Genomic DNA, 11,846 nt, shown 5'->3' on the forward strand with positions numbered 1-11,846 from the left:
CCAACTTCAGTGAATTGGGGTTGTAGATGTTAGAACAGAATAACCTGTTCTCAGAAACAGAATTTATGAAGCAGCTCTCCAACTTAGTACAAAAATAAAGAGGCTGAATTAAAAATTAAATGAAGTTCAACAGACTTACTGTGATGCATTGCACAGTCAACCAGTGTATTGCAAAGAAGTGATGTATGACTGATGTTCAAGTGTTTCAAGTTTGTGCAGCATTGCGTGTAATAACAGCTCATGGATGAAAGCTGTTTTTTGTGAAGTTGGGTGAGCAGTTTGTCAATTGTTTTCACCTTAGAATCTTGTGTTTTCTATTTTATTAGACTTTGAAGAAATGAACACGTCATCTGCCAACATCACCGTGGTTACATCGTACCGGGATTCTTTTGTCAAAGCTGTAGCCAAAAATGTGACTGTTGTGATTCTGGCAATCTCCATCATCTACATCAATGCAAATCTCATTCACACCTTCCGAAAACACCAGGTTTGGTATTTTCAATGTTAGTGATGCTAATGTTGGCTATTCTGGGGAAATGTTACTAATTAAACTGAAAATTCTATCACAATGCTTTGTGGTATTTTTTATCGTAATGATAAATAAACGTAAGTCAAACCTGTTTCCAGTGCACGTTGGCCTCCGCCAGGGCTGCCCTTTGTCACCGGTTCTGTTCATTATTTTTATGGACAGAATTTATAGTCGCAGCCAGGGTGTAGAGGGGGTCTGGTTTGTGAACCACAGAATCTCGTCTCTGCTGTTTGCCGACGATGTGGTTCTGTTGGCTTCATCAAATCAGGACCTTCAGCACGCACTGGGGTGGTTTGCAGTCGAGTGTGAAGCATCCGGGATGAAAATCAGCACCTCCAAATCCGAGGCCATGGTTCTCAACCGGAAAAAGGTGCTTTGCCCTCTTCAGGTCGGTGGAGTGTCCTTGCCTCAAGTGGAGGAGTTTAAGTATCTCGGGGTCTTGTTCAGGAGTGAGGGACAGATGGAGCGTGAGATCGATAGATGGATCGGTGCAGCATCTGCAGTGATGCGGTCGCTGTATCGGACCGTTGTGGTGAAGAGAGAGCTGAGTAGGGGAGCAAAGCTCTCGATTTACTGATCGATCTATGTTCCGATCCTCACCTATGGTCATGAGATTTGGCTCATGACCGAAAGAACGAGATTGCGAGTACAAGCGGCCGAGATGAGTTTCCTCCGCAGGGTGGCTGGGCGCTCCCTTAGAGATAGGTTGAGGAGCTCTGTCACTCGGGAGGAGCTCGGAGTCGAGCCGCTGCTCCTCCACATCGAAAGGAGTCAGTTGAGGTGGCTCGGGCATCTTTTCCGAATGCCCCCTGGACGCCTCGCTGGAGAGGTGTTCCGGGCATGTCCCATTGGGAGGAGGCCCCGGGGAAGACCCAGGACACGCTGGAGGGACTACATCTCTCGGCTGGCTTGGGAACGCCTTGGGGTTTCCCCGGAGGAGCTGGGGGAGGTGTGTGTGGATCGGGAGGTCTAGGCGGCTTTGCTTGAGCTGCTGCCCTCGGGACCCGACTCCGGATGAAGCGGAAGAAAATGGATGGATGGACGGATGGATAAATAAACAACAATAAGAAATAAATGACCATATGAAAACAGTTGTGTTGACTATCCCTCGGTGATGAGGAAGATTGTCTCCTGATCAATTCCCAAACAGGATGGTGGACACGGAGATGACTGAACAGGCCCAGTCTGGATGTGCATTGTTTCTAACACATGGTTGCTGTGGGAAGCTTCTGCTGGTCAGGATCTTGCTCTCTCTCCTTCCTCTTTCTCATCTTCTCCTCTGTATTGTTTGTTTGCATTTTATTTTTTAAGACTTCCACTCCAATGTTGATCATCACTTGCCAGCTGGCACATTCCTTCATGTGTTCTTCCCAGGTCTTCCAATCGATGGAGTACTTGAGGATGTGGTTCAGGAGGTCCTTGTAGCATTTCTTCTGCCCTTCTCTGAACCGTTTTCCTTCATTCAGCTGGGAGCAGAGATCTGCCTGGGAAGTCAGCTGTCATCCATCCTAAAGAGGTGACTCACCCACCGAAGCTGGTTCTTGATGATTGCACACTCAATGTTCTGTAGCTTTGCTTCAGCCAGGATGCTGACATCGGCACAGTAGTCTTCCCACTTGATGCAGAGGATACTCCTCAGGCAAAGTTGGTGGAATTGCTTGAGGGTCTTCAGGTAGCACTGGTACATGGTCCAGGTCTCAGATCTGTGCAGCAGGGTTGGCATGGTGATGGCTTTATAGACGAGTTTTGTCTCATGTTGAAGGTCTCTGTTGTTGAAAACATTGTTGCGTAACTTGCCGAAGGCAGTTCCTGCACTCTTTAATTTGTGGTTGATCCTATCATCTATCTCAGCATGTGATGACACATGGCTGCTCAGGTATGGAAAGTGGGTCACATTCTCCAGGACCTGTCCGTGCAGTTTACAGAAGGGAGCTTTGGATTGAACATGTTGGGTGGAGGCTAGTACAGGATCTGAACCTTCTTCGGGTTGATGTGAAGACCATGTTTGACGTAGACATCATAGAAGGTTTCAAGCATTTTCTACAGACCTTGTTCCATAAAGCATGACACATAGCTGTCACTGGCACCCTGCCGGTTAAGAACAGGCCAGGGTTTATACATGCGCCCGCCACGTGTGGACAAATCAGTTGGGCGGGTCGAAGTGCAGTCTGGGTATTTGGATGATTGTTCTCCGCAATTCTTTTTCCCTCGCAGATGTGGCACAAATTTTTATTTATTTATCTATTTATTTATTGGACATTTCGCCTGATTCGGCTTGGCTCCTGCTCATCTGTATTAAGTATGACGGGGCCCTATATTTGTATCTTTCAAAGCTGAGTAGAGTTTTTTTCTGCTCTTAATAAAAAAATAGCTCTTAATAGCAGCTCTTGGCTGACCTGGTCCCTAAATATTGATGTTAGCATCTGCCACTGAAAAACCCATGCAGGTCAATCACAACTCTGTACTTACTCTATATTATCAAATGACAGCCAAGAGTTTAATTTTGGAAAGAAATACTATTAGTCTGTATACTGGTCTACTGGAAAATATATGCTTTGCCAATCTCTTATCAACAGGGAATGTCAGTCTGCTCCTTGTGCTTAGATTTTTCCAGGAGGTTCAAGAAAGAATCTGTCTGGAGTGATCACGAATGGGATGCTTTCAGGGCCATTCCCAACCACCACCAGTGTATGCGATCAGTGGCAGATTATGCCATCAACCTAAAAGTGGTAACAGCTCAGAAGCACAAGAATCCTACTGGATGCCTTTTGTTCAGTCTCTCTGAGATATTGAAGGGTGAACTATATTGTGGAGATAGCAGAGAAGCTTGAATATTCTCTACAAGCATCAAGACAGAAGTCAGACTACCAGAGCAAGAATTTTAGCTGTGGAAGCTTCTGCGATTAGAAGCGAAACGTCCACGCGTCAAGCAACCCAGTCCTGTTGAAGATTCAAGCTTCTCTACTATGGAAACCACCTGGACAACTGAAAGCCACAGTAATATATTGTGGAGAGGCAGGCACCTTTTGTCCAGATGTGTCCGTTAAGAATTCCAGACTCATCAGTAGCAAGGGACTATACTGGTGAACCAATCTCCTCCCATAAGTCCCTCCCATCTTGTTCTGTCATGCATGTCAGGCATTTCTAGCTGGTTCGCTAGATCATCATGTGCTCTGAACCATGACTTACCAGACTCGAACTTTCACCCAACTTATTTCCAGTAACCACCATTCAGTTTCACCTTTTGTCTGTCCCACGTCAGTTGAGTGTTCTGGGATTCCCATTGTTTTCTCAACATAATGTTTATGATATGCAATACTGTTACTTAAAAATATGAGTTCTATGATAAAAAATAGATGGCTAAAATGCAAGAGTGTTTAATATACATAATTAATTAATTCTGTATTCAGATTAAGAATTAGTGGTGTTTATCTATGATCTACTAAGTGTTCTGAGCGCGATAATGTTAAATCAATTGCTTTTGTCTCCGCCCATGTACCAGGGCAATAGACTGTGTTTTCCTCATTCCACTAAACGCTCTTGATTAGGAAACACCAATGAATTATACTCTATTACATTGATGATACATTGGTATGATCGCTAATACAGCTAACATGTCTGAAGTAACATAGTAACACGTAGAGAGTTTTATGACAACTCAGTTGTGATGTTTGGGTAAATTAGAAAGCACTAAGTATGTTAGCAGTCAAGCCCATGTTCAGTGCACAAGATCAACACGTAGCTGCACCGTGTGTAGCGGGTTCTCTCTTCTGTTTCACATATGAACTTCTGAGGAAGGGTAGTTTGCCAGAAACGTCACATTTTTTCATTAAGAAAGCTTTTTGCATGGGACCGCTGTGGCAGTGCGGATGTTTTTGTTTTTGGTATATTCTTCTTGATCCAGCATGCCTTTTATGTGTTTTGGATGTGCGTGTCTTCTCTGCGTCACATATGAACTTGCCTAAAACATATTTTACTCTTACGAGGCTGATTAAAGTTTAAAATCTCACATCTTAATACTATTTTTCAATTTCAATTTATTAAAGTTTAAATTTCACATCTTAATACTATTTTTCAATTTCAATTTATTTTCATTTATATAGCGCCAAATCACAACAGAATTGCCTCAAGGCGCTTCACACAAGTAAGGTCTAACCTTACTAAGCCCCAGAGCAACAGTGGTAAGAAAAAACTCCCTCTGAAGAAGAAACCTCAAGCAGAACAGACTCAAAGGGGTGACCCTCTGCTTGGGCCATGCTACAAAACATAAATTACAGATCAATTCACAAAATGAACATACAGAAAATGCTGTTGGTGCACATGACAGGAGGGTCTCCAGCACAAATATCACACCCATCTCTGGATGGAGCTGCACCTTCAACAGACAGAAAAAAAACAATCAGGCATCAGAAAGACAAGAAATACAGTATAATTTTCCAGCATTAAACAACAAGAAAAACAGGATACTAAGGTGATCGCCGGCCACTACTAGACGACCAATACTAGACAGCAAGCCTGTTAAATGATTCATAGTAGTTAAACACTGTTTATCATTTTTGAATGTTAAAATTGTTGTAAATGTGTAAGATGAGACAAGATAAGATCATCCTTTTATAGTCCCGCGACAGGGAAATTTACGATGTTACAGCAGCACAGGGACAGTCACAGAAGAACAGTGTAAGTATGCAAAAATAAGGTAAAGGAAAAATACTTACCAAAATAAGGAATTCAAGTTCTGTGCGGAATAACAATATATACAGTAGAAGAGATCACACTATATACAAGCAGAAAGAATATTTCATAATATTGCACGAGCATTCAAGTGATGTACACTCGTGTACAACATCACTTGAGTATCTCTTGAGTATACTGCACAGAATGTGTGGTATTATTGCAAATGGATAAAAAATTGTTACTATAGCGATATTAATGAAATGAGCGGACTGAGTGGTCTACTGGGAACAGTGCTGGTTGTGGAGTCTGATAGTAGCAGGAGGGAAGGATTTACGGTATCGCTCCTTCACATACTTGGGGTGGAGCAGCCCATCACCGAAGGAGCTTTCCAGTACAGTCAGGGTGTCATGCATGGGGTGGGAAGCCTTCTCCAGCAAGGATGACAGCTTAGCCATCATCCTCCTTCCTCCCACCTTCTACACTGAGTCCAGGGGACAGAGCTGGCCTTCCTAATCACTTTGTCAAGTCTCCTCCCCTCAGCACTTCTGATACTGCTGCTCCAGCAGAACACTCTGTAAAAAATGGATGATGCCATTATAGAGTCAAAGAAGGTCCTCAGGAGTGCCCCCTGCACTCCAAAGGACCTGAGTGACCTCAGTAGGTAGTCTGCTTTGGCCTTTCTTGTAAAGTGCAGTAGTGTTGTTTGACCAGTCCAGTTTATTGTTTAGGTAAACACCCAGGTACTTGTAAGAGTCCGCAATCTCAATATCTGTTCCCTGGATCTTCACTGTGTCAGTGGAGCGCACCTGTTCCTGTGGAAATCCACTACCAGCTCTTTCGTTTTCCCTGCATTGATCTGGAGGCGGTTTCCCTGCCACCAGTACACAAAGTCCTGAGGCACCTCTCTGTACAGTTTTCCTGAAAACTGTAACGAACACTACATAGGTGAGACTAAGCAACCTTTACACAAAAGGCTATACCAGCACTGCAGAGAGGGTTCCAGTGGACCTCAGTCTGCAGTTCATCTCCACCTTAAAGAGACTAACCACACATTTGAGGGCAAGGAAGTTAAAATCTTAGCCAGAGAGAAGAAATGGTTTGAGAGAGGGGTCAAGGAGGCATTCTATGTGATGAAACAGTTGAAACCCAGCCTTAACCGGGGAGGGGGTCTGAGACACGCTTTGTTCCCTGTTTACAATGGGGTACTCAGGTCAAAGCAGTTTCAGTCTTTTGTTCATGGTAATGAGTCATTCACGTCATCAGGAGAGTCGTCAAGGGAGCCATCAGGAAAGGCATCCATCCCATCATTAGGCGGGACAGCTGCCCTATCATTAGGAGGGTGCTAACTAGAGCACAATAGTTGCTAATTAGAGCTATTGTTTAGTCACTAGCCTATAGCAGTCTGCCTCTCGGTAGGAGGGGTCTGGTTAGGTTTAAAACTCCAGCTTTTGTGGCTTCTGTTTATTCTTCTCTACAAGAGTCAAGACAGAAGTCAGACTACCAGAGCAAGAATTGTAGCTGAGGAAGCTTCTGCGATTTGAAGCGAAATGTCCTCACGTCAAGCAACCCAGTCCAGTCGAAGATTCAAGCTTCTCTACTATGGAAACCACCTGGACAACAGAGCCTACACAGGCCACGGAGTCTTGCAATCCAGGAAAACTCCTCTGTGAAGCGGCTGTGTGTGTGTGTGTGTGTGTGTGTGTGTGTGTGTGTGTGTGTGTGTGTGTGTGTGTGTGTGTGTGTGTGTGTGTGTGTGTGTGTGTGTGTGAGAATCAGTTTGCTGCGGCGGAGAGGAGTGTTAAGAGCTGAGGTGACTGACTCTCACTGCTGTTCATGGACATTTGTGAGACACCTTCTGTTGCTGATATTTGTAAAGCCATTGTTTATTTATTTCAGCCAATGCACTGGGGAGAGGCGGACGCTCCGTCACGACCTGAATCAAACATTTGAGAAAGCCCCACATTAAATAACAAGGGGGTTTTATTAAACCAGATTAGAAAGACAAAGCAGCTGGTCTACTTTGTGTCAGCTTGATCCCGTCAGATCTCAGAAGCTAAGTAGAACAGGATCTGGTTAGTACTTGGATGGGGGACCTCTTTGGAACACCAGCGGCTGTGTGTGTTTCTCCAGGTAAAACTGGAGTTGCATCAGGACGGGCATGCGGCGTAAAACTTGTGTCAATTACCACTGCGGATCTGGCTGTATCCACTGTGGTGACCCCGAACAAAACCGGAAGCAGCCAAATTTGCAACGACAACAGATTAGAAAGACAAAATCAGCCAGGGAATGTCAATTTACTCAGACTGACTTCAAATATAAGTAAATTAAGTATTTTTTATAAAATGTTTTAGTGGTTTCATGTTGAGTTTTGTGAATGAGGAAGTGACCGTCCTGAAAGCGCTTTATGTATTCAGAGCGGGTGTGCCATCTAGTGTTCAAGAAATGAAACTTCATCAAATCGAGGCTTGCATTTTAGATGTACCTTCCGGAAAATTATACCAGTAGTTTTGAGATCTGCACAATAAATGTTTTCAAAATTACATTATATCCATTTTTATTTTTTGTTGTCATTTTTATTTATTTATTTTGATCAATTTACCTTTGCTGGGACCTATTCAGAAACACATTATAATTTTTACACTCAAGTTTATATCGCGATATATACCATTATCGTGAAAGGATTAAATTTATACCGCAATATGAATTTTAGGTCATACCGTGGAGCCCTAGCTGTCGCTGAGTGACACTGGGGTTCCGTCCTCTGTGGATCAACCAAGATCTTTTGTGACGGCCTCCAATGAGTGTTTGAGGGGGGAGGGGGGGTGGTCCTTTGCCTTGGAGGCCTGCTGTCCATAAGGGGTCATGCTGGGTGATGGATTTTATCGTCCGGTTCCAAACCTTGGACAGTCTTCAACGACCTCTAGGACTCCATTAACCATCTGCTCACTCCCCTCAACCTCTCAAGCATACTAGAAGGAAAAATGGACCTAGAGAACAAGTTGTCCACCTTGTTCATGATTCCCTGCTCAGAAGTAGATGCTTCAGAGGTTGGGGGCATTTTGTCACAGTGTCCTGCCAAGCATATATTTTGCAAAGATGTACCTGATGGAACCACACAGACTTAAGGAACTTAAAGGATTCATAGTATATAGTGAAAATACCAACTGGAGATATGAATCATTCATTACCAACAGTGCTACTTTGATCATTTACAATGCAACAATTTTATCACTGTTCTATGGATGTGATTCTGAGGACTCTCCCATTTCTATCACATTTTCTTCCTTTGCTTGTTTTTTGATTCCACCCTGCAGATTTTCTTCATGAACCCTCGGTACATTCTTTTCATCCACCTGGTGGTCAACGACATGATCCAACTGACGCTGACAGTCCTCCTCTTCCTCCTCAGCTACATCATCTACAAAATAAATGTATCCATCTGTTGCGTATTAATGCTGATTGCACTCTTCACCACTGAAAACACTCCTTTGAATCTGGCTTGCATGGCGGTGGAGTGCTACATCGCTGTCTGCCTCCCCCTTCGTCACTCTCAGATTTGTACGGTCAGGAGAACACGAATGCTGATTGGTCTCATCTGGTTTGTAAGTGTGTGTTCTGTTCTACCTGATCTCTTCTTTACGTTGGCCACTGAGCCTCTGAACTTTTTTAAATCCCAAGTGTTCTGTGTCAGAGAGACCATCTTCATGAATCCTCACTTGATCAGGAAGAGGGACTTTACCTACATAGCGTATCTAATTGTTGTATGTTTGACTATTGCTTACACTTACTTCATGATTGTGTTCACTGCAAAGTCTGCTAAAGAAGGTGCAAAGAAAGCCATGAACACAATCCTCCTCCACGGTTTCCAGCTGCTGCTGTGTATGGGTGCATATGTAACTCCACTGTTAACACCTGCTTTGAAAGAATGGTTCCCTGAGAATTACACAGACTCCCTCTTTGCTTGTTACATTATTGTGCAGATTTTGCCACGATCCATCAGTCCAATAATCTACGGCGTCAGAGACAATACCTTCAGGAAGTACCTCAGAAAGCAATTATTGTGTAAAGGGAACATACAGTAAACAACACTGAAGGAGTGTAAAACTGACTGTCACACTCTGGGTTAAAAGTGGCAATAGAAGAGACAGCAGAGTGACTAAATAATAAACCCTAACCATAACACTAATAAAGTCAGCCGTGTGGGATGGAAGCTGACATCATCGTCAAAGTTTTGCGAGATAAATTTATTGCTCAGTCCCATGTACAGTAAAACTTACCTAAACCGTCATCATATAAACTAGATATTTGCAGTCATCGGACCAAAAAATGCAAATGTTTTTGCATTGTTTTCCATGTAATAAACACCGTATATAACTGATTTTGTACAATGGATTTTCACTCATATAGGATAAACTGTCCCGTCCAATCGCAATGTATTTCCATTAAAAACCCTGAGCAGTCTGGACATGCACAGTAACAGAGGTACAAATTAAACTTCAGCGCTGACACTCACTGATTTGAGGAAAGTGGGACCGGAGTCATTTCCTTGATTAAAAGTCTGACCGTTTATTTTTTTTCATACTGTGTTCAGACTCGGACCCACGGCCTGGGCGTGCACCTGTTAAATCAGACACAAAGGCTGGCCTCCTTTGATTACCTGTGTCACCTCATAGCCGCTGGGACTCCGAGGTGACGACAGGCATGCCTGACATTTCTTTTTCCAGAAGAACCAAACGTGGGAGTTGGCAGTCCATGCTTCAGGTAGCTGTTTGATTTACCAGAGCCAACCAGGGAGGAGGACTTCTTTCAGGGTTTGCTCTCACAATAATGCTTCTATGGCTTCCAAAAATTGTGGAAAAATCAATTTTTACAAATGTCTTTGTAAAAATTTAAAAAGGCTTAGGACTGGGGGGGGGGGGGTCACGTGGGTTCACCGAGCAAGATGGACGCTTGGAAGAGCTCTCCCGATTGAGGCCCTCGAGTTTACTTTATTTCGCTATCAAAATTTGCTTCTCAGTAACAAATGGTTGTTACTGGCTGACTCCAAATGTTATCGGGTGGAGTGGTATTTGTTTTGGAGTGAACAATGATGACCAGGACACCAGCGGCTAAACAAAGTGTGGTTGCTAGCAGTGTGGCGGGTAATCCGAGGCCCGCTAGCCAAACTGCGGACGCCAGTGTGTTAATGGAAATACAACAGTCTCTACAGAAAGCTATGGAAGAAATGGCTGGAGTTGGTAAGGTTCTGACAACTCTACAAAGTGATGTGAGCGAAGTGAAGCAGGCTAATGTGGAGCTACGTGGTGATGTGGACGGAGTCCTGCTGAGACTGGAGGAGGCTGAGCAACGCATTTCTGAGCTGAAGACGATAACAAGAAGTGTCGCCAATCAGCAAATAAAAGCACAAATAGATGCGAGGAACTCCATCAGGCAGTAAAGAATGCAGCTAATCAAGATAGACGCCAAAATTTATGCCTGATTGGGTTGAAAGAGAGGATGGGGAATGGAAAGATGGAGGAGTGTGTGCGAAGTATAATTGCCGAAACACGTGGTGTTGAGCTTGACCCGATACAGTTACTGCAGCTGCACCGCACACCCGTGCCGATACTGGAGGTCAATGAACCACCAAACCAATAATCATCAGGTTTCTGAGGTACTTGGAATGAGAATGGGTGCTCACCGTTGCAAGGGAGAAGTATAAAAGGAAAGAGAGTATCATCTGGAAAGGCTGCAAGCTGTCATTTTTCCCTGATATGACCAGGGAAACGGCGGAAAAGAGGAAAAAGTTCACGGACGTCAGAAGGAAGTTGCACGAGCTGGATGTGCATTTTACCCTGGCTTATACAGCAGAGTTACGCTTCACATGGAAGGGTAAATGGGTGAAGTTTACTGACTATCGCCAGACTATGTCCTTCTTAAGTAACAACGAGGAGGAGGAAACGGCAGAGGAACTGCAGTAATGTGGCTTTTGGGTCCCCACAGATTTTTATTTTTTCTTTCTTCCTTTTTTGTACCGGAGGTCAATAAACCACCAAACCAATTAAATGCATCTTTGTTGCAAAGCCCTGAATTTCTTAAGGTGCTGGAAGATGAGTTGGATAGTTTTTTCACAATTAATATAGGCTCAACAGAAAAGACTGGAACAGTTTGGGAGGCATCAAAAGCTTATGAGAGGGCTGATTAATGCTTACGCCAGCAGACAAAAAAGGGAACATTCAAAAAAGATAATAACATTGGAAACAGAACTTAAGGAACTGAGAGGAAGCTATCAGCGCATTATTCAGACGATACATTGAAACATGTTTGCGACCTAAAATTACAGATAAACAGATAAAATTACAGATATGATAAAAAGTTGAATATGCCCTATTTAGACTAAACAGTAATTTTTATGAGAGTGGAGAGAAAACATGTAGGCTGTTAGCCAGGCAGCTTAAAAAGAAAGAGGCTAGTTATACAAAACGGCTATTAAAGATGAGACCGGGGTACTTAAGACCAGTACTAGTGACATAAACATGACATTTTATAAGAAACTTTATGAGTCAGAGGTAGTACATGATAAACAGAGGTGTGACAAATTCTTTTCTAAATTTAATTTGACAAGATTGACAGAAGATCAGCAGAATGGTTTAGACAGTTCTAT

At 43.4% G+C, this 11,846-nt stretch overlaps 1 protein-coding gene across 1 annotated transcript; it reads left to right on the forward strand.

Moving 5' to 3' along the window:
- The first annotated feature begins 337 nt into the window (after window positions 1–337).
- On the forward strand, window positions 338–9,285 carry LOC117506419 (odorant receptor 131-2-like). Its single transcript, XM_034165922.1, has 2 exons — window positions 338–487; window positions 8,518–9,285. The coding sequence occupies exons 1-2, from the start codon at window positions 338–340 to the stop codon at window positions 9,283–9,285; spliced, it is 918 nt and encodes a 305-aa protein (XP_034021813.1).
- The last annotated feature ends 2,561 nt before the right edge of the window (window positions 9,286–11,846 follow it).

Source organism: Thalassophryne amazonica, chromosome 3, assembly GCF_902500255.1.
Source record: "Thalassophryne amazonica chromosome 3, fThaAma1.1, whole genome shotgun sequence".
Classification (NCBI taxonomy): Eukaryota; Metazoa; Chordata; class Actinopteri; order Batrachoidiformes; family Batrachoididae; genus Thalassophryne; species Thalassophryne amazonica.

What these genes read in the sequence shown, in the direction of transcription:
- LOC117506419 (XM_034165922.1), top strand. Translation starts at nt 338, where the DNA reads ATGAACACGTCATCTGCCAACATCACCGTGGTTACATCGTACCGGGAT. An exon ending in ACACCTTCCGAAAACACCAG is followed by an intron (nt 488 to 8,517) that starts GTTTGGTATTTT and finishes TCCACCCTGCAG; the next exon opens with ATTTTCTTCATGAACCCTCG.